This window comes from Acanthochromis polyacanthus, chromosome 3 (genome assembly GCF_021347895.1).
Source record: "Acanthochromis polyacanthus isolate Apoly-LR-REF ecotype Palm Island chromosome 3, KAUST_Apoly_ChrSc, whole genome shotgun sequence".
In the NCBI taxonomy this organism is placed as follows: domain Eukaryota; kingdom Metazoa; phylum Chordata; class Actinopteri; family Pomacentridae; genus Acanthochromis; species Acanthochromis polyacanthus.
The window spans coordinates 23,632,637-23,655,423 of NC_067115.1; the positions used below are offsets into that span (position 1 = coordinate 23,632,637).

General features: G+C 41.5%; 3 protein-coding genes across 5 annotated transcripts in view; 1 reads left to right on the plus strand and 2 right to left on the minus strand.

The window, feature by feature from the left end:
* The window catches only part of polr1e (RNA polymerase I subunit E), a 10,933-nt gene extending 689 nt beyond the window's left edge, over nucleotides 1–10,244 (minus strand). Inside the window, exons 1-12 of one of the 3 annotated variants that reach the window (XM_051946170.1) lie at nucleotides 10,137–10,244; nucleotides 6,678–6,909; nucleotides 3,449–3,592; nucleotides 3,118–3,221; nucleotides 2,935–3,011; nucleotides 2,763–2,848; nucleotides 1,400–1,455; nucleotides 1,151–1,295; nucleotides 845–955; nucleotides 642–738; nucleotides 418–548; nucleotides 236–317 (exon numbers count right to left, since the gene is read on the minus strand). In XM_051946170.1, the coding sequence (XP_051802130.1) occupies nucleotides 236–317; nucleotides 418–548; nucleotides 642–738; nucleotides 845–955; nucleotides 1,151–1,295; nucleotides 1,400–1,455; nucleotides 2,763–2,848; nucleotides 2,935–3,011; nucleotides 3,118–3,221; nucleotides 3,449–3,524 (965 nt within the window). In that variant the 5' untranslated portion in view covers nucleotides 3,525–3,592; nucleotides 6,678–6,909; nucleotides 10,137–10,244. Of the gene's footprint in view, nucleotides 1–235; nucleotides 318–417; nucleotides 549–641; nucleotides 739–844; nucleotides 956–1,150; nucleotides 1,296–1,399; nucleotides 1,456–2,762; nucleotides 2,849–2,934; nucleotides 3,012–3,117; nucleotides 3,222–3,448; nucleotides 3,663–6,677; nucleotides 6,910–10,136 lie in introns of those variants that run through there. The other 2 variants (XM_051946169.1, XM_051946171.1) reach the window with 2 other exon arrangements.
* Nucleotides 9,080–17,151, plus strand: LOC110959254 (zinc finger and BTB domain-containing protein 5). The gene is given in 5 exon segments (XM_022206051.2): nucleotides 9,080–9,219; nucleotides 10,483–10,696; nucleotides 10,785–11,480; nucleotides 11,482–11,610; nucleotides 12,558–17,151. Coding segments are annotated over 5 exon segments (1,329 nt in total). The 5' UTR covers nucleotides 9,080–9,193; the 3' UTR covers nucleotides 12,822–17,151.
* grhprb (glyoxylate reductase/hydroxypyruvate reductase b) lies at nucleotides 17,148–21,572 on the minus strand. Its single transcript, XM_022206054.2, is given in 10 exon segments — nucleotides 17,148–17,510; nucleotides 17,598–17,660; nucleotides 17,663–17,727; nucleotides 17,890–18,025; nucleotides 18,311–18,415; nucleotides 20,050–20,138; nucleotides 20,260–20,376; nucleotides 20,530–20,602; nucleotides 20,702–20,832; nucleotides 21,358–21,572. Coding segments are annotated over 10 exon segments (1,074 nt in total). The 5' UTR covers nucleotides 21,531–21,572; the 3' UTR covers nucleotides 17,148–17,388.
* Between the last annotated feature and the right edge of the window lie 1,215 nt (nucleotides 21,573–22,787).

Sequence of the window (22,787 nt, forward strand, 5' to 3'; positions counted from 1 at the left end):
AAAAATGTATATGAATAAAGCCTGACTGGTGTAAAATTCTACATGTGAAAGAGCCACTTTGCTCATGAAATGGAAACATGGCAAGCAAAGTAAAAGGCATTTTATAGAGATTTTTAATATCAAGTTTCAAAATCAAATTCAAGACACATTCATGTGGTCATGAATGAAAGTCACAAATGTTTTACTTAATAATCCAACTGAACAGAAGTTCACAGCTTGACCATCATCTTCATACCTGCCGCTGTTGAAAGTCTCCACAGTGAACGTTTTGAAGAGTTTGGTTTGAATGATGCGAGGGCAGCCTTCCTCCTGCCCAACTGCACACATGAACGTTAATGTTTTTAGTCAATGTGTGAACAGCAAGTTTGTAGAGCACTTTACATATATATAGGACGAAAAATAAAGTATTTTACTCACACTTGCGGGTCATACTCCTCTGCCGCACCAGTTTAAGGAGCAGAGAAAGGTAAAAGGCACATCGAGCTGTTTTCACTCTGGCCTCATCTGCAGTTGGCAGGTTCTCTAGGTGCCTCACAACACTCAGGCACCTTAAATTTAAAAAGTGCAAACAAAAATCAGAACGCAAGAAGACACTTGGCTAATAAAATGTCTCGGCAAACGTGAGCCCATCGTTGCCCTACCCGCCATCATCTCTCATCTTCTGCAGCTCCTCAGAGGTGACTGCTGCCATCTTAGAACCGGCTTCTTCCAAAGCTTCAAACTCGACTGGACTCAGCACTGCAGATACTGATTAAGGATGGAAACCTGACCAAATTCACACAAAATTATATCTCCATTGTCGTACTGACACGCAATACGCTGACTCAGAGCCGATAAAAGATACGGTTATCAAATGGATAGACGTTCTCTTGTTTGTCTGCGTCGGCACTGCAGGGCGGCAGGTGGAGAGCCAGTTCTCCCTGCGACTCAGCGTCAGCCACCTCCTGTTGTAGAGCTGAAGAGAGAGGTGAGAAAAATGCTGATAAAATGACAAGACCATGGTGAGAAAGATGACAACATAAGGATCCATATGTTTAGGTTAGCTTATGTTTTAATTTCCCTTCATTGACTTCTCTTCCACATTTTGCTAACCAGCGGCGTCAGAAAACAGACACCCACATGTCTTTGGCAAAGTGACTGCGTAGCTTACCTTCCAGACCCTTCTTGTTAATCACAGTCTTGGCAGCCTTGTCCACTGCATGTTGCAGAGTATCACTGCCCACCTGATTGAGCTTGCGGGAGCTCAGAGCTCTCTTCTGTTTGTTGGTGCCGAAGGCCTCAATCAATGAGTCGACCTAAAGAGAAAATGTCAGATATGACTGAGACATTAGTAGCAGTTTCTTTCTGATTTGTGTACAGTCTTCTTTTACACCAAGAAAAACAGGACTAATCAGTGTACCTTGTCTCTGTAGGTCTGAGTAGTGTCCTGGGATTGTGCAGTATCTGTTGTTTCTCCTGGTGGCAAGACATTGTAAAGTCAGACAAACTGACACTGACCACATCTCAGGCCACACAAAGCTTTGCACATTTTCATTTTCAAAAGATGATCTGGTCTTTTGGATAGCTGTCATTGATTTTGGCTAGGTACAGAAGCTATTAAAAGTAACTGAAAGCGTTCCTCTACTAGCTTTCATCGTGGTCAATTTAATTAGTTCTTCTATGTGAAGAATTGTTTTAAAATGACTCTTTAATGTCAAAATGAAAAAATATATATTACAAAAGTAATGTGAATGAGTTGCAAACATAAAACCTAAGTAAATGATTAGGTCTTCCCACATCTTATTAAAATCAATATAAACTAATTAGTTATTAATAAGATTAACTTTATTGTTACTTTTGAAATTGCATTTTCACTGAAACATAAATGGTACAAGCAGTTACAATCGTCAACAGCTGAGATGGGAGAGAGTACGCGTACAATTACTATTGGCCAGTTTACCAGTCAAAGCCTAAGAGGAAAGCAGAAAGGAGAAAGCCACGGCTGAATAAAATAAATCTGGACTAGACTTCACCAGAAAGCCTATGGGAGACTCTGAAGTCAACTGGAACAAGCTTCTTTAACCTAATGAGTTTTTTTGGCCATCAGACTACATACTGTGTTTGGCAGATACCAAGCATTGCACGCCATCCCCAATGCAAAGCATGGTGGTGGCAGCATCATTATGTGGTGATGCTTCTTGGCAGCAGGCCTTGGTAGATTTGTAAAGGTAGAAGGTAACATGAATGCAGCAAAAATAAATAAATCCTGGAGGACAAAATGATGAGGTCTATAAGAGAACTACAGGAAGGTGAATGTGTTTGACTGGCTGAGTCAGAGCCCAGACCACAATTCAACTGAAACTGTGTAGCTTCCCCTGAAATAGGCTGCTCACTCACATTCCCTGTGCCACCTGACAGAGCTGGGTCAATTTAACAAAGACGAACGTGCTAAAACTCCAGTATCCAGAGGTTCAAAGCTGAGTCAGACCTTTCCACACAGGCTCAATGCTGTTGTTGTGGCCAAAGGCGTATCTACTGAACACTAACTTGAAACGGTTAATGCTCATGCAGTTACTTATGTTATGTTTTAGAATTTTAAACAAGTGACATTATTTTGTAAATTATTTTTTCACTTTGACATAAAAGAGTGTTATTGTAAATTCTTTTAAAAACAAAATCCCACAATTCAATGTAAAAAAAAAAAAGGAATAAGACTGGAAAATTTCCAAACCAAAGTGAATACTTTGTATGGACTGTCGACTATTGGTGACTTTTCCTTTTACCTGGTATAGCTGGTTGCATGTTGAAGAGTTGAGCGTTGTGAACCTCCATTTGCATGGTCTGTTTGTTTAACACCCCAACATAATATCTAAATAGACACAAAACATCACACTTGTTAATCCTCGTCACAGAGACAGCGGCCGTAATATGTCAAAACAAGCTACAGTTACCCACTTGCAAAGGTTGTTGCACTTCAGTGATCCCGCTCCAAAGTTGTGTCCAACATAGGACAGTCTGTCTGATTCAGCCACCTTGAGAGACAAAAACAAGAGACACACTAATGAAAGTACTGAGACTACAGCAACTCAACTTCACTTAAATAGGTGTAGAAACATAAAAGTCGTGCTTCTTTCTCACCAGTATCCGCCTGTTCTTTTTTCTTGGGTTCGTCTCATCTGTGTTCTTGTACAAAGAGAAATCCAGCCTGTCTGGGTTTTTGACGCTGCCATTTGCGAAGCGGACTGTGTGACAGACAACACATTTTTAACGGACTCGTAAGTATAATAATAACACACGTGGGAAGAAACCTGAACAGACAACTGAACTCTGCAGCGAGCGCCCACGTGTGTAAAGCACACGGACGTCTAAAAGTAGTACCTAATCAACAACCAACCTTTAAATATCATTATTACAATTAAATTTTTGTTCATTTAAAGGTCTGACATGCAACACAAACGGAGACAGTCACCTATAACAGCTTTGTCGGTATCTCTCTCCTCTCCGCAGCACACGAACGCGCAGGAGGCATCCATGACTGTTGTCATCGGGCTTGTTCTTCTTCTTCTCTGACGTTTATTGTCGTTTAGGAAAACTGATGCATTACCGCCACCCACTGGTGCAGAGGATGAATGACCATGTCGTTTATCACTTAAAAATTATACACCTAATAAGAAAATGTTAAATAAATACGTATTTAAAATATTATTTAATGTGAGAAAATATTAAGTTAATATGATATAAAATTACTGAATAAACATACAGTATATGCTTATTATTACCCTCTTAATGCAATTAGTCTGTCTAAAATATGAGATATGATTTGATTTTATATTTTTTAAAATGTCTTATGTTTAGTTTTATCTCTCTGAATAATATATCAGATGCCTTCTAGTTGCCTCATATTTCTGACAGTGTATACTTGTTACAGCAAATATCTATACAGTAATAATAACAATAATAACAAAAAAATTAAAACTGCAAGCAGCGTTGGACGCGTCCTCGCATCCTTGCTGGTCAGCGAATTCACGCATGTCTACCAGGTGGTCCTGTGACTGAAAGTGTATGTTATTCTATGGATGTGATGAGAGCTGGACTCTGATCCATCTATCCATTCTCTAAACACCGCTTTATCCTCACTAGGGTCGCGGGGGGTGTTGGAGCCTATCCCAGCTGACTAGGACGAAGGCAGGGGACACCCTGGACAGGTCGCCAGTCTGTCTCAGGGCTAGATATACAGACAAACAATCACACTCACATTCACACCTACAGGCAATTTAGAGTAATCAATTAACCTCAGCATATTTTGGACTGTGGGAGGAAGCCGGAGTGCCCAGAGAAAACTCACGCATGCACAGGGAGAACATGCAAACTCCACGCAGAAAGATCCCTGGCCCAGGCCGGGATTTGAACCAGGAATCTTCTTGCTGCAAGGCGAAAGTGCTAACCACTACTACTACTCCACTGTGCAGCCCTGGACTCTGATCACACATGTAAAATTTTAGGCAGATTGAAGCATGTTCAGACTAGTTATAGAGCTTTTCCTGTCCATCCACCAGGTGGTGCTGCGACTGAGAGTGTATGTTGACCCATGGATGTAATCAGGATTGGAGTGTGTTCACAGACGTTTCACGCAGATGGGTGCATGTACATTCTTGTTATGGAGCATTTCCTTCCATCCACCAGGTGGCGCTATGACTACGGCTGTATATGTACATGTGAATGTCATCAGGCCAGGACTGATGACAGAGATCATACATCTAAAGTTTGATGCAGATCGGAGCATGTTCAGGGCAGTTACACTGTATTTGTCGTTTCATGGCGAATTCATGGCAAATTGTAAATTTCCAGGGGTTGCCATTTCCATGCCCTCAGACTGTTGCGAAGCATTTTGATAACTTTTGATCACCCATGGCTGCTGTACATCCTGGCCAAATTTCAGCTCTCTTGGTGTTATCCTGTTTGAGTATATAGCTTTTGAAAATGGTTACAAATGACCAAAAATCAAAGAAAATATGACACATATTTCAAAATGGCTGACTTCCTGTTTGATTTTGGTCATGAGTATCAATTACATTTTTGTCTTGCCAGTGAAACAAACCAGTTAAGGTTTAAGCTCTGTTGAATTTACCTCAGGATTAATAAAGTATCTATCTATCTATCTATCTACCTACAAATACTGTTGCAACTGATTTTGCTATGACTCATCCAGATTTCCACAACAGTTCCAACGACACGATCTAAAAATCTGTAGTGAGCGAACTGACAGCCATCAACGTTTGACTTGATCAGATGCTTTCGCTCCGGTCCGAGGCCATCAGTGGTCAAAGCTTCCTCCTTGGCAGGATCCATGGTCTCTATTTACAGTCCATCCTCTTTAAACTGAGTTATTGATCTTGGCCTAGGTCATGGAGGTTTGGTATGAAGGTGGGGTGGGGTGAGGACGCAGAAGAGGAAGCTTCCCTGGGTGTCTCCAGTGCCAGCTTCCTCTTAGTTAGCATTTGACCCTGCTCTTGGCTTTACTGCTCAATGCAGCAGCCTTATCTACTTCACTGTGCAGCCCCAGTAGTAACTTCATGCAAAAAAAAAAAAAAAAATCAGTGTAAAGAAGCATCTTAAAAGAGCATTTTCTATTTCTGTGACAGAAACATTACACAGATATTGTAAAACTGTAAAAAATGAATGCTGTTTAAGGAGCTCATCCCTCATTGTGATTCATAGGCAACCCAGTGAATGGAGTTCATAATAAGACTGTCTATAACAGACTGTACATGTCTTCATGCCTTGAAATTCGTAAAATAAAGTATCTATCTATCTATCTATCTATCACTAGCAGCTGTGAGTAGTGTTCCTGTTGAGTTGCGACAACTGGGGATTTGGCGCCCATTTTGTTTCCATTCACTGTGCCACGCACTAATGCACCCGTGACTGTGTGTGTACTCGCTTAGCGCACTATGCGTTTCATTTGGATTTTTACATTCTAACTTTCTAGTCATCATTGAAAGTAAAAAGGATGATTGCTTATCAATAATAATGATTTTTTTTTTTTACAATTTAGAGGACAGATTTGTGTATGAAGACAGGAGAAACAGAAAGGGGGAAGGAACACTTATGTAGACTTATTGAGCAATGCGAAATAATTTGCTTGGCATTCTGGTATATTCTTTTGGTGCCCCCATCTCCTTCATTATTCTTTCTTTTAGCTTCTCTCTCTTTAACTATCTCTCTTCATCTCTCTCATCTAGTGTTCATATCATCTCTCATCTCTTTTATTCATCATCTCATCTTATATAGGTTCTCTCCATCGTCTCATCTTACATTTTATCTTTTTTCATTTCTCTTCATCTCTCCTCATCTCTCTTCATCTCAACTTTTTTCTTCTCTCTTCTCATCTTCAAGCTATTCCATGTTTCTATCTCTTCATCTTATCTCCCATCTCCCTCTTTTCATCTATCCTCCTCTCTCTCTCTCTCTTCATATATCTTTTCACCTCTCTCTTTATCTATTTTCATCTCTCTCATGTTCATCTCATCTCTGATCTCTTTTCGTCAATAAAAATAAAAACCTACATTTTTATGTGCATCCCAAAGAAATCAGGTAAACTGATATTCAAATTTTCCTCATCAACATGATAACCCAAATATATACATTTGTTAACTGGTTTCCTATTAAATATAACTGATAACTAAAGGCATCCTTACAAGAACCAGTTGAGCTGTCCTCAGGTGGAGGGGCAGAGTAGCCGTGGTCTTGCAAATGAACCTTGTGTCCAGTTCTACAAGTAGGTCTAGTGCAAGTTGACGCCCCGCTTCTTCTGAGACTTTCGCACCTTGGGAGGCTTAGTGTAGCAGAAAATAGTAGGCACTGCAGTCGTCTTCAGCTTCTTCTTCCATCTTGTCACTCATTCTCAAACTGATGAATGTCAAAATGTTCCTGGATTTAAAATAAAACAAATGGAAATATGGAAATATGTTTTTAACTTATAATAACTCAAATGCATGCTTGCCGTCACAGTCACTTGACTTGCACTTTTCTATCTGTCATTCCACCCATACATCGTAACATGAAAGTACATACATGGGACTAACCTGGCACAAAACGATGATAAAGTCGGTTTCTATCCCTCTCTCCGGACTTTATTTTCCACAGTTTCCTTCTTTCACAATTACTGGGAAATCGAAACATGTGGAATCCCTTTCTGATCGATTTGTGCACCCAAAGGCACAACAGCCCGTCATTTTTCAGGTATTTAGAAAGCATTGGAAGACCTAGAATTACTCTCTGCGGTGTAAACAATGTTAAAGGGGAACTTCGTTTTTTTTCAACCTGGGGTCTGTTTTCCATATGTCATTTCATAACATGTGAGTGATGGAGAATGAATTTTCGACATAGCGCCAGTATTTAGCCAGGCAGGCAGCTCGCAGCTCAGCTACGAAAGTAGGGGGTAACTTGCCCCCCCGCGTCAAAGTCCGCCCTAACGTGCTTTTTCTTTACCACACTGACCGGCTCGGATAGTTTCCTGGGGGGAAACAGCTGTTTCCCCGCCTGTGACTGTGTGTGTACCGAAATTTTTTGGACCCGTCATGTCACTACTCTCTTAATATAGGGACTCTAGCTGTAAGTAGAGTCCCTAATTATCAGAGTATCGACATGACGGGTCCAAAATTTTGGTCACGTGATCTATGGGCGCCATTTTGTTTCCTATTCATGAACGCCGGGTTTGCCTGTTAATGTTGTTTTACACCACCAGAGAGTAAATTCCTACTCTAGCTGTGAGCAGGGATTTGAAACCATTTTGTTCCATTCATCAATATGGGACGAGCAGCGCAAGGTGGCACATCACGAAAACTAGCTATTTCTGGATTGTTTACTGATTTCAAGACATGTTTTGGACCAAATATTTTACTGGCTTGTTTTGTCTGGATGTCCAAGGTTGGATGGCCATTTTTTGTGGACATTTTCATCTGTGACTAGTTTTGAGCCTTCAAAGGTGAGTTGTGCTGTTTACGTTATTTGCTGTTTGTTGGACAAATGTGTTTATATTACCCACTGTGGTAATCACATCTGAAAGTGGTTTATACCGACGGATTCATGAGAATCTAAGCTTTCCGTGGGTGTATAATGTTTCTATCATCAAGTTTGCAGCTTTGGACAATTTAGCAAAATACGTTTGCACATACGGCCGCTGAAGTTTAACGGGGTAACCCGTATTTAAAATTTTATGGACCCGTCATGTCGATACTCTGATAATATAGGGACTCTACTCACAGCTAGAGTGCCTGTATAACCAGAGTGGCGACATGACGGGTCCAGAAAATTTTGGTCACGTGATGTATAGGCACCATTTTGTTTCCAATTCATGAATGCCGGGTTTTCCTTTAAACGTTGTTTACACCGCAGAGTGTAATTCTAGGTCTTTTTTTCACTCCCTAAATACCAGAAAAATGACGGGCTGTTGTGCCTTTGGGTGCACAAATCGGTCAGAGAAGGGATCCCACATGTTTCGGTTTCCCAGTGATCCTGAAAGAAGGAAACTGTGGGAAAAATAAAGTCCGGAGAGAGGGATAGAAACTGACTTCATCATCGTTTTTGTGCCACGTTAGTCCCATGTATGTAATTTCATGTTATGATGTATGGGTGAATGACAGATAGAAAAGTTTGATGTGATTTTAGGCAGATGTGGTTATTTTGACTTTGACCATTTTCATGCATGGAGATGCATGAACCCCGTTAAACTTCAGCGGCCCGCATGTGCAAACGTATTTTGCTAAATTGACCGAAGCTGCAAACTCGATGATAGAAACATTATACGCCCATGGAAAGCTTAGATTCTCATGAATCCGCCGGTATAAACCACTTTCAGAGTTGATTACCACAGCAGGTAATATAAACACATTTGTTCAACAAATAACGTAAACAGCAAAACTCGCCTTTGAATCCTCATAACTAGTCACAGATGAAAATATTCCACAAAAAACGGCCATAATCCAACCTTGGACATCCAGACAAAACAAGCCAGTAAAATATTTTGTCCAAAACACGTCTTGAAATCAGTAAAAATCCACAAATAGCTAGCTTTCGTGAATGTGCACCTCGCGCTGCGCGTCCCATATTGAGTGAATGGAAACAAAATGGCTTCAAAACCCCAGTTGTCGCTACTCTAGGCTTGTGGTGGTTCTATGCAGCTGCAACTCTTCACCTCGGCGGGGTCACGGACATGGAAGTGAAGCACAGCGCCACCCTGTGAGTCTGCTCGGAAAAACCGTCTGAGTGCGGGGAAATTATTAGATATTACAGCACATGCACGTCGCTCCCGGATAATGCCCGATAGCCGGTCTTTCTTACCGACTGTAGCGGTTGTTTTATGTGCCTGTGGATGGGCGGTGAGACGGACCGACGTGTCCGGCTCTGTGAGACCAACGGTCACCGTGACACCTCACAACCGCACGGGCAGCTTTCGGCCGAACGGCCGAACCGTCCGGTAACTGTGTAAACGAGGCGTCGAGGGGCGTAGCAGCGGAAATTATCGCTACTCATAGCGGCATTTGAGGGGACATTTTGTGGGGGAAACGGTGTTCGGATATAAAGAAGCGGGTCCGTTTCGGTGCCCGTATGCCGCTACTTGTGCTCTAGCTAACCGGACATTTGCTGGGCTGTCGCCAGCTAACTTTAGCCTCTCTGATCAGGGCCCCTTTCTGCCTCTTGATACCTGCGTTTTCGGATAAAATCAAGGTAATATTAGATGCTACTAGCTCTCTAATCTCACCGTTGTAACCACAGAAGGCTTTTTTGTGCCACTTTAACTAATAACATTAGCTAACTAGTCGCGTGTTAGCCAGACTAGACTTGTGCAGAGAACACTACTACTCCGGAGCTACTGTGTTTGCAACCTGCCTTAAGCACGAGTAGACGGTTCGACCACCAAAAGTGCAAGCTGTTTCACAATAACGAGTTAATAGTAGGAAATTCAACCCACTGGAAGTACTGATCCCAGTGCATATTGATGAATAATTTTATTTAACTTATTGTAGGCCCTCACCCCAGGACCTCAGCATCTACGGCACTGTATCTACACAACATTATCAACACCTCCTCAAACAAAACTAGCTCATGCAAATCATCTTCATCTGTGTAAATCCTCACTGAAATCCCATCATTACCTTCATGTATTCCACCCTCATCATCATGCAGTTGTCCCCGGCTGCAATTTGTCACATCAGTTAATCTCAGTGTTAGTCACCAGAACAATGGCCTAATTGTGAAGTCAGTGAATCATGAGTTTCCCTGAGCTCCAGGTGGTATCTTAGGGTTACTTCTTATGTCTGAGTCATAATGCAAAAATCAGAGAAATGCAACTTACAGTAATGAAGCAGGGAAAAGCAGCACTTTTCAAAAGCTGCAAAAGCCAGATATTTGATGTTGATTAATCTTCTACTGATTAAGTTATAATTTCTGATCAGTAATTGTGTGTTTTTGCCGTGTCTTTCTGCTTGTTTATGCCTGCAGGGCCATGGATTTCCCGGGCCACTTCGAGCAGATCTTCCAACAGCTTAACTATCAGCGTGTTCATGGACAGCTGTGTGATTGTGTCATCGTGGTGGGCAGCCGACACTTTAAGGCCCACCGCTCAGTGCTGGCGGCCTGCAGCACCCATTTCAGAGCCCTGTTCACTGTTGCTGAGGGAGATGCCAGCATGAACATGATCCAACTGGACAGCGAGGTTAAGACCTTAACAGTGACAGTTTTGAAAAATACTGATAATTGATATTGCCATTGTTTTTATTGATTCTAATGATGCCGTGTTGCAGGTGGTGACAGCTGAAGCTTTCGCTGCTCTGGTGGACATGATGTACACGTCAACGCTGATGCTGGGGGAGAGCAATGTCATGGATATTCTTCTTGCAGCCTCACATCTACACCTCAACAATGTAGTCAAGGCCTGCAAACACTATCTGACCACCCGCACGCTGCCTATGTCCCCCTCATCCGACAGACCCACCCATCACCACCCTCAGCAAGAGCAGCAAAGGCACAGGCAGCAGCAAGTAGCAGATTTGGCGGCGAACCCGACTTTAGCAGCTAATGCTAACCTTGCAGCAAATGCTGCCACGTCAAAGTTGCAGCGATCTTTCTTGCTGCAGCAGCTGGGGCTCAGCTTGGTGAGCTCTGCTTTGGGTGGGATGGAGGAGGACGGGGTGGGAAGAGTGGTCGAGCAGAGAGCTTCCTTCCCAATCCGACGTTTCCACAAACGAAAGCCATCTCTGGCCCTGGGGCTTTCAGAGGAGCGACCCAGACAGAGGCAGCGCCCCTCTGCCCCTAACCTGGGGCTGTTGGGAGAAAAAGGGGTAAATGCAGAGCGAGAGGAGGGAGCACTTCTGTCCCCGGACTCCCACAAGATGGGAGATGATTCCAAATTAGATGCTGCAATCACTGGGCTAGTAGCAGTGTCCCAGGATGATCCTCAGATGCCCAGTCAGTCAGACAGTGGACACTGTGAGGGGGAACTTGGGGAGAATGCAGGGAGGGGTGAGTAAGGAAGAAGACATGGATGAGCAGGATCACCAGGGCAGCAGAGCAGGGGTGAAGATAAAATCGGGAACAGAGGAGGAGGAGGCCGAAGAGGAGGAACAAAAGGTAAAGTTGTGACTTCTCTTGTTTGTGAGAAAAAAACGGCTGCTTCAATCAACTTGTCAACAAAGCATCACCGTACTGTGATGGAAATAGAGAGGAAATTGCCTGTGATAAAGTTAGACGCTAGAAAAACATCCTGCTAAAGCAAAGCAGTCCATCGCTCAGATGGGAGGCAGTCAAGAGATTATTAAACAGTAGATGAGGTTGTTCTTGCAGAAAGACTGAGGCAGGTGTGAGAATTTTCCTAACAACTACTGAACTGTATAAACCGCTGCATCAATACATTCCAAGATAATCATGAAATCTACAAACAATTTCTGTTAAACTCCAGTAAATTGGTACCCTTTGTTGATTTTGTGGTGAACAGATTATTAATCTTCTGAACCCCATGCAGTTGGGGCCCCATTTAACTCACTAGGTACTCCTGTTTTTTACTGGGATGTAAAGTCCCGCAACTCTATGGGAACGACACAACTATGACTGGAAATAGAAAGAATTTAAAAATATCTTTGGTACAATATAATACAGCTATAGTGCCATAAATCCAAAAAAGTTGTACTTATTTAACCATTTATTTTACAAAGACTGAAAAACATTACAGTACCCACAGGTGCTATTCATTACATTTTTTTAATCTGTTTCCACACTTGTCTCCTATCTGCTCTGTGTAAACACAGCCTGCAGTTCAGCCCAGGTCAATTTCTAAAATGTGGCATGTAGAAAAAGGTGATTTTGATGATATGTTGCAATTTTAAGCTGAGACTTGGATACCTTTTGTTGGTCATTTTTTAAAGAAAGCATGCTTTTCCAATCTGTCAGAAGATTTTTGGGTTCCGAGGGTTAATTTTGTGTTAAAGGCATTGTTTAATTTGATGGATTTGGGGAACATATTTAAGCTGCATATTCATTTTTAAATTAGCTTCTGAGAGACAAAATCTGTCTTTGCCCAGGTGGTGGTTAAACGGGAGCCACTAAGTTCACCTGAGCCAGCGGATGAAGTCAGCGACGTGACATCTCAAGCAGAAGGCAGCGACCCAGCTGAGCCTGGGTGTCAGGAGGAGGAGGAGAAGGTGGAGCTGAGCCCAGAGAGCAGCGACCGCAGCTTCACCTCTGAACCCCAGCCCAGCTCAGACTCTCTGCTCCAGCCCAGCTCCCAGCTTCTCCTCAAAAGCAGGGGAGGAAGCAGTGGAGTCGGAGGAGGCTTTTGCGTGTAATAGTGCAATGAGTGGCAAACCCGGTTCAGTATTTCCAGCTTCCTCAGCCCGAAGGATTTTGCAAGTGGCACGTCACGGCTGGTTGCAGGAGAGGATGACCTTCCTAATACAACAACTGGAGATGCTGTAGCACATCACTTTCTGCTGAGACAGGAAGCTGCTGGGCCATCTGGCTCTGCTTCTTCTGCTCTTCTGCAGTCAAGTGGTGAGAGCAGAAACAGCTTTGGAGATAACCTGCAGGCTGATTCTCTGTTCCTTCACCCCTGCAGGATAGTTTGGGAAACCCCAGAGGAAGTGTGGCAAGTGCAAGTGGAGGACATGGAGGAGTAGATCCTTTTGGTTTGGACTTCCAGCGCTCTAGTCTGGGGCTTCACTCTCTTGGGGCGACCTTCAGGAGGAGCAGGAGGAGCAGGTACCACAGCTCTTGCTTATCCAGGCTACAGGCGTATTGCTCCAAAAATGGCCACTGGCATGGGAGGAGAAAGAAGGAGTAGGTGGGGTTCTTCAGGATGCAGCCTCTTCTTCCTCAAGTCTGACGAGTCCCCTGCTTCTCAACGAGAGCGGAGGATATGAAATGAACAGTGGCAGGCCCACCTCCCTCCCTCCACAGCTCACCAGAGCTTCAGCAGATGTTCTGTCCAAGTGCAAAAAGGCTTCTCTCAGAGCACAATGTCCTGGTGGTTGAAGGAGCACGAAAATACGCCTGCAAAATCTGCTGCAAAACCTTCCTCACCCTGACTGACTGCAAGAAACACATCCGTGTCCACACAGGAGAAAAACCCTACGCATGTCTCAAGTGTGGAACGTTTCAGTCAGTCCTCACATCTATACAAGCATTCCAAGACCACCTGTCTGCGCTGGCAGAACAGCAACATGTCCAATGCCCTCCTGTAGGGGCAGAAGTGGCTGGTATGTTGTGATAAGATGAAAACACTGGAATCAGTGGTGAGTGATGAGGTTAAAACCTCCAAAAACTCTGAAGATTTTCTAAAGCTCTGACAGAACAGCCAGACCTGATCATCTGCTCTGTCCAATCTAACCAGTCCTGATCACAGACCAAAGATAGGGATGATTATGTCATTTTCTATATCAGGACAAAAAAATACTATCAAATTACTAAAAACTATTTGAAACACAGACTGTAGAAAGATTATAGGGTGCAGGACATGAAAAAATGTATTTCTGTGGAAAACCACAGATAGTCCACCCTTTCTGTCTGTACTCTGTATGAATACCATAAGAGTATTATAAGGATTTTTCATTATGCAGTCCATGGAGTTCACATAAAATGATCCAGGCAAGTCCATGATTTGTCTTTTAAAACTGCAAAACTGTTAACTATATTGTGTTTTGAAGGAAAAGAAGCAATCATGTGGGACCTCTCTTCATTAAGTGAAATTTTGTTCTGTTGAGGGGATCCCTAAATGCTGATTTATCGTTTGTGGTGTGTGTGTAAGCGCACATTTGAGTCAATCATTGTAACACTCGGAGTGTTTGCAGATCAGAGGCAGCTCTGCAGAATCAGCCCTAAGAACTGATATCACGTAAAGTCTTGTTCTTAGATGTTCCATTGCACATTTGTAAAACATGTAGCAGCATCCCACATGAGTTATCCCAACTGTGCGTATTGACTGTGCCTTGTTTGGTGCAAGGGGCGTCACACAGACTGTGGATGTCTAATTCGTAGTTTGGGTGCCAGATATCTTTATAAAAGGATGATAAACTGATGACTGTGTGCCTCATGATACTTAGAAATACTGCACAAAAAGGAGGGATAAAGACAGAGTCCAGTCTGTAGCTTTTTGAAAGTTTAACCGGAAGAAGATGACAGAGAATCTAGTGTTGCATTAGCGTTTTCATTCTGTTTTATGCAATGAAAATGGCATGAACTGAGTAAATGTGATGACCTTTTTCTTTTGTTTACTGAACTAATGGCATTTGAGGTAGTTGGCATTCTTTACCAAGAAATGAGCAACCAAAAAAAACTGTTTCTCCATTCCTCAATAACTGATTATAGATTTTCTTGCATGTAAACATGCTCAAACTGATGTGGGATATTTGTCGTTGCCTTTCAGTCCAAGCACCTTTGAATAACCATCAGTGATAATGCTTCTGCACTCAGTTATTGTTTAAAATATTTGTGATAGGTGACAAATAATTCAATTTGTACTGATGGGGCCTTCACATTTGTTACGACAATAAGAATAACTGTCTCGCTATGACATTGTAATATTTGTTGTTTGTCATGTTTAAGTTTTGGGCAAAGGGGAAACTAAATTACTCCTTCCTTTTGCTAATTTATGATTTAGCTGTTTATCTTATCATTTAGCTGCATTGTTAAGGGAATCAAAAAAGATCTGAGCAATTAGGTAGAAGGAAAAGTGTCAGTTTGCACCAAAAATTCTGCGTTTACTGGGCCTTGTGTTCTGTTTTTGAGAAAACTAATATTGCATTAAAGTGCCATTTTAATAACAGCTTGACAGGAAAGTATGCTACATATAAAACTTGTGTTTTGTTGCCATTTGTAAAACAGTTGTGATTTCAATTTTAAATGGTCTGGCACAACACAAATTTCCCGACTTATTTGTTACTGATTTTAACCGTTTTAAAAAGTTCAAGTGTGGCCAGCAAGCTTACCAACCGTCCACGCATTGCAAAGTTTCTCTGGCAGCTGGTGTTCCTGTGTGTTTGTTATAAAGGCAGTGAAGTTGTGCTGAGGGGCAGGAGTTCAGTTTGTGTTGAAAAAATGCTTTAGAAATGTAAATATTGCACATTTATGGTCAATTTCATAATTTCTCTCGTGAAAAGAGGCAAAAAACTCATTAAGAAGTAAAAGTTGTGTAAAGGTTTGCTACTGTACTTGATATGAGTGCTTTATACATGTCTCTTTCTACATATAATGTTGCATCTGTTATATAAGCACCTAGACAAATCAGTCTTTTTTATAACTAATATGTTTACTGGAATGTTGTACTCTGTAAAAACGTTGTGCTGCATTTATCCTGCAAACTCGAGGTTCTTCCTTCTGACATGTTCCTGCTATTTTCAGTTTGAAAGCCAAGAGTTTAACAGTTTTGCTCTTCAGCAAGCAGTCGATCATGCAGGATGTCCAGTTGTCTAAAAACGTATCGACTAGTCCACAAAAGGATAGTAGAAAAACGAAGTTGTTTTTTTTTTTTTGGGACATTTTGTCTTTTTTTCGTGTTGATTTCAGGATTTTTAGCTGTTGTTTTTAATCAATGTAAATGTGTTTTACCGTCTACGTGTAAGTTGGTAAGTGCTGTCCTAAGTTTGACGAACTATGTTTCAGTTAACGATTTGTGTAAGATTCAAGAATAACACAGAAGAAATCTAAATTTGCATCTCGTAGAAAATACCATCATATCGAGGATTTTTACATCAACCTGCCTGACTTAACGCAGGTTGAAAATAAGAGCAGCTTCACGGGTCGGCACTTTGTTGACTAAAAACAGTGTTCATGCAGTGTTGTAGGGTTCTGTTTTAGTGAACTGAGATGACAAAAGTAACACCTTAAAATACATGTTTGCCTTTTTGTATACTTTATTGCTCGATGTGTTGTGACATCTGCGCTGTCAGTGAGACATGGTCATTGCTTCCATTCCTAGTTGGCACCTTATTGTACTGCTGAGTCATTACACTGTTAGCCTGTACAAAATAACACTCATATTTCACACATGTGCTACATTTTAGTTCAGGATAAATATTGCTTTGTTGGTTGTTCTCCTTGTAAACATAAGCTAACCTACAGTTTGATCTAGAATTTGTGACGTTATGGAATCAATAGTAAAGTCATTAAAGTGTGGCTGCAGATTTTAAAATGATGGTTAAATCTCAAATTTTCTTACTCGTAAGCAGTGCCAACTCTGGTCATGGAAATGGTCTTGAGAAACATAGTTGTAGAGGTGATGAAGCAAAAGAGAGATGTCCACGAAAATGGCGTCAATGTCTCACACAAAGGCCTGTTAGGAGTTCTAATGGTGCTGTCTGCTAAAACTTGTATCAACAGTTCATGTGAATCTTTGAAAAATGCACTGATTGTATTACGCCCTGTATAAATATGCCAGATTTTTAAAAAAAAAAAAAAAAGTAAAAGGCCTAAAAGTTATCAGTCACTGCCTTATGCCCTCTAGCTTGAAAAGCCGGGCTTTTATTGATATGCCAAAACTGAAGGATTTCTGTGTTTTTTCTGTATAACCCATGTAGTGTAACCATGAGATGACTAAGTGTTTGTCTCTTTACTGTTGAAGACTATGAAGATTGTATAGTATGTTCAGTTGTTGTATACTGAATAAAAACGAGATGAAATTCAGTTTGCTTGTGACGTTTATATGAAATAGGAACTGATAGAGGCTTTACAAGAGATACTGTTATTGTACATATTTGGCTGAAAAGTTGAAAGTAGAGCAAAAACAGTTTCCCTGAACTGTTTACTGTTGAGGACTTTTACTAAATATCCTGGATTCAGTCCTATGAAGCAAAATTAGAGATGATGGTAGAACTAATTGCTCAATATTTAATCAGTTCTCAGGGTGGAACCAGATTCTTCTCAAAGCTTGAGCTCTTTGATCATCGGCTGACCCCGCAGGCCGAGGAGGAGGTTGTTTGCTGCCAGGCTGGACATGGCGTTACGGGTCGTATACGAGGCACTAGCAATATGCGGAAGAATCACTGTGGGGAGAGAGAATTAGACAAAAGTTAATAACAGAAAACATTACCATTCAATGCAGCTAAAGCACTAGTATCTGCCAGACTTACCACAGTTTTTGAGGGTAAACAGTGGATGGCTGGTGGGCAGGGGCTCTGGCACAGTGACATCTAACCAGCTCCTGCTATCTGGCCAGTGGACAGAGCCTCATACAGGTCTTCCTGGTTCACCACTCCACCTCTGACACAACAGAAAGACCAAAATTATACTCGCATGCAAGCACATGTATATTTTTGCAGACACAAACTGAAATCATTAGTTGATTCAAGCAACAATTAGGATGAATCATCAATTTATTTGGTCTTGTTTTAATGTGTGCGTTTGTGTTTGCGCTAGGGGTACCTGCTGGTGTTGATAAAGATAGAGGTGTTTTTCATCTTTGAGAAGAGATTCTTGTTGCAGATCTCCTTTGTCTCTGGTGTTAAAGCGCAGCACACAGCCAGGAAGTCTGACTGCTTTGCCAGTTCATCGAAAGACACTAAAATAAGACAAAGGGTCACTCATGTTACCGCATTACATGAAAAGTCTGACATTTGTCTACATGGCTACTGTAATTTAGGTCCTTACTTGCCATGTCAACATGTCAACAGATGTGAAAGGCCAAAAGAGATAAATGACCTTTGCTTTTCACAATCCAATGCTTTAAATCCCCCTTAAACCCATCATTGATCCTCCTTGTTGACAGAGGATCCATTGTGTATTCTTCATAAGAGGATAGCATGCTGGCTGAGACTTTCTGCATGACCGTAAATCCATGTCTTACCAAATTCAGCATTGATGGCACTAGCCAGCTCAGGCCTGGGAGCCATGTCTGTGTAGATGAACTTCTTTACTTTGAAAGGTGCCAGACGCTCAGCGATAGCCACGCCTTGAAGCAGAAAACATCAAATTACTTTAGATTAGAATCAACATTATGGTTATTGTGCAGACTAGAGGGACAGAACCAATGAAATGTAATGAGCATCTAAACAGACGTTTACAAAAAATTACCATTAGAAGTACATGCCTGTAAAAGAAAAGAGTACTACAACATCAGTGATGTTATAGATATGCTATATTTTAGTCTATGTACTGTGCTAATGACTGTGGAGAACATTATGTAAAGATTCATAAACACTGTATGTATACTGCCAGTCAATAGTTTTAGAACACCTCGAATTTTCCTTTTATATGGAAATTATGCATGTTAGTGTCTCATTGTACTCTGAAATAAAAATATTTAAAAAATCAGTTTAGAAACCAAAATGTATTCTAAACTTTTGACTCATCAAAGTAGCCACCTTTGGCAGATGTAACAGCTGAACACACTCGTGGCATTCTTTCCACAATGAAAATCAAATATTCTTCAGAAAGTTCCTCCCAACTCTGTTACGAAAGTTCCCATAAATGTGTGGCACTTGTAGGTTGCTTCCCTTTCACTCTTCTGTCCATTTCATCCCAAACCAGCTCCATGGGGTTTAAGTCTGGAGACTGTGCTGCCACTCCATGTTTTCAAGCTTACCACGTGGTTCTTTTTCCTAAGGTAGTTCTGGCATAGCTTGGACTTATGTTTTGGGTCATTATCTTGCTGTAGGATGAACCCCTGACCGACTAGGAGGGTCAGTGACTTGTACACCACAGCATTCTGCAGCACTATGTAGTATGGTACTACATAGTGCTGCAGAATGCTGTGGTGTACAAGTCACTGACCCTGGATCCAGCAAAACAGCCCCAGACCATCAAGCTTCCTCCCCTATGCTTCACCTACTCAACAGCATATAAACATCCTGCTTTATGAACCAAAGATTTTAAATTTTGATTCATCAGTACATAATACCTTCTTCCAGTCTTCAGTAGTCCATTGGCGGTGTTTCGTGGCCCAGACAAGCCTCTTTTCTTATTCTAATATCTTAGCAGTGGCTCCACCTGTCAAACCTGCAACTCCAAGTCTTCTCTTCACAGCTGAAACTGAGACTTCTCATTACGACCACTAATAAGCTGTGCTTGAAGCTGCTGTCCTGTGAGTCGCCTATCACCAAGCTGTTGACTCTCAGAAACTTGTCTTCTGACTCTGTTGTGGTTTTGGGTGTTCTAGACGTCTTCCTGTCAGTTTCCCCCAGTTTCTTGGTGTGTTTCGATGGTGAAGAAAACTGCACTCACTGGCACCTTGACTTTCTTCGCAGCTTCTCTGCAGGAAAGACCTACATTTTTAAATGTTGGGATGGTCTGTCTCTCTTCTATTATTGCCTTTTCCTTGCCATTTTTATAGCAACACAATGCTTTCTGCAGTACAATAATGCTCTTGAAGGAATGGAGCCACAGTGTGTTCCAATTGTACTTTTTTGCAGAGGGGGTTGTAAGTAAGCAAGAAAATTTGGGACTTGTTGCACTTGAACTACTTGAATTTCAATAACAAAATGGGAAAAATGAAGCATTCTCAAACTTTTCAATGGTAGTGTATACTAATAATAAAAGAAGGGAACAAAATTGGAAAGAGATTGATGATGTGAATTATGTGCTTACCAATCCTCCCTAAACCAAAAATACCCACAGTGCTGTTGGCCAGCTCATGTCCACACAGCCATAGAGTTCTCCATGTGCCCCAGCCACCACTAACACAAGGAAGAGACAGAATAATGTATGCACACTCTGACAGAAAAAACAAAAGAGTTTGTGTTTGCAGAATTTAAATTGCATTTGTGGGGCCCATGAGTGTGTGATTGATAATCTTACGTCTTGGCTTCGTGTGTGGCCTCTATGAGCCTCCTGGAGGTTGTGAGCAGCAGAGCTACAGTCAGCTCAGCAACAGCATCTGTCAGAACATCAGGGGTGTAACTGACACGGATCCCTCTGAGGAGAAACACACAAACATTGCACTTAATGTTTCACACATATGTCTGCATACTGGATTGTTTTTAATGGAAATCACTAAAAATAAACACAGACACATGGAGACCCTGTTGACTTGAATGAGTATTATAGAAATAGAAAGACCAGAATCACCTTTTCTTCAGCTCCTCCAAGGACAGATGATCAAAACCCACTGACATAGTACTAAGAACCTTCAGGTTAGGACCTACAAGAGTACATCACACACACAAGCAAACACGCGCATAAACAGAGAGGCTGCTCTTGGATCTAGGTTAATCGACTGACTCAAAGACTGTGTTAAGACCTGCAGCATCCAACAATTCTGCATCAATCTTTTCTGTCAGGACGCAGAGCAGACCATCAACGCCTTTGACCTTCTGAAGCAGCTCCTTCCTGGGCACTGGGTCATCTGAATCCCACAGCTCGAACTGCACCCTGAGGAGATAGAAACCATGAGTCAGCTTCTAAAATTTCTTTCATCAACACAAAGGGATATTCAGTGGAGACAGGCTCCAAAAACACACACACAAGCGATACAAAAATACAGCCAAAATGAATCAAAATAGGGCATGCTGGAAGAGGAAAAGGAACGTTGTTTTTTTTTTTTTTTAATACTTCAGGGATTCTTAATGCAGATAAGTTCTAGATATGTAGTCATTCTGGCTATGTGATCTATATTCTAGGTCTTCTTAGAAATATTGGGTCGTTAAGCCCCACTGAGACATTAGATCAGATCTTTTGTGGGGGAATACCCTTTAGGCCCCCCCTCTTATCTGACCAACCTAAATGCAAACATCAGCGGGCCTGTTTGCTCTAAGTAAATGATGAACTTTACTAAGCAGGCAAACTACATTAGGATAGCACTGTCAAATTAGCTGCAGCAGACAGACATTTGATCGTAAAGATGCACTATGTAAAAATCAATCATTTTAACTGACTTAACAAGATACCATGACTCACTGTCCAGATTCTTTGAGGATCTTCAGGCCCTCTGGTGGGATCTGTCGGGTGACATACACCCGTGGCAGGGTCGACATCTCCCTCTGCACTTTGCTCGTTAAACCTCCAGCAGCATTCAAAGGAGCAACGGCGATCCTCTGGAGCTGACGCAGTGCCATACGACTGCACCACATTGCCAAGAGAGAGTCTGTGTCAACAGGATGAATGTGGGGTTTAGAGTCCGTTGTGGGCCTGTGTATGATTTTGGCTGTAGTTCAGGGGGAGGTTCCTGTGTGAGTTTAACCAATATGATGAAAGGGTGGGTGTCTCTGAGGTTTGAAGGTGAGGGATACTTTTCCCAGACAAACCAAATACAAAATCACTGAGTCAAATCTTTGTACAGGATTAAATGAAAGTAGAGGCAGGTATGTTTGCTTTACTTATTAAAAACACACAAACATGGATCTACCTAAGGCAAAGAAACTCTCACACAAATATATTAAAGGTAGCACAGGATTTGTGCTTTCTTATATCATTGCACAAAATTCGAGTCAGGGGGATGTAAATGTTTCACTTGTCTCTTGAACTTTGTTTCTTTAAACAGGGGAGGACTTAAACTTTGAATGTTCTGTTCCGTGTCTCTGGCTGGGACTGGTTCAGCTGTGGAGTTCAAGCAATGTTATGAGATCAGTCACACAAGTTGAGCATACTGCATCAAACTAAAACAAATGCTACAAAAAAACATCTAAAATGAAGAGCTAAGCGTTACCAAAAAAACTAAAATTAGAACACAAAAATACTGTGCATGTGTATTAAGTATAAAACAAATCAGAATTGAAAGTGTTTCTAATTGTTTTGTCATCAGAAAATATAAATTTGATGACAAATTTCTTTGTCTGTGTGAAAGAAGAAATGACGCAACTTAGCTGACAGCTGATTCTCCTCAGACTGAGAAACATCAATATCACCATCACATAAATTGTTATTTGAGGAGGCAATGTTGCACCTCAAATTTACACTGATAAAGCAGCGCGTCCTGTAGAAAGTATTCTAGAATCAGGTAGTGTTTTCTATCCTGTTTTCAACAAAACCAACCTCTAGTGTGTAAACTGTAACAGGCATTGTGCACAACCCACCCTTCTTCATTTGCTATTCTCTTTTGTTTTTCCTTGATAAACTGAATAATATATCGTGCATTGACTCAATCTGTTACATTAGCACACAGCTTTAAAATGGGATTATTATTGTGCTTTTAAAATGTTATTTAATCTTTAATCTCAACTCATTCTCAAGAGAGACCTGTCCTCAAAAAACATAACAAAACAACACTGAGCCCCTGACAAATAACACTTGGTGACCTGTACTAGACACTATAATAATACAGCATAGCACTGAGTTACAGACAGACATGACAAAATACAGCAACGGCATCAAAATGGATGTGCAAAAGC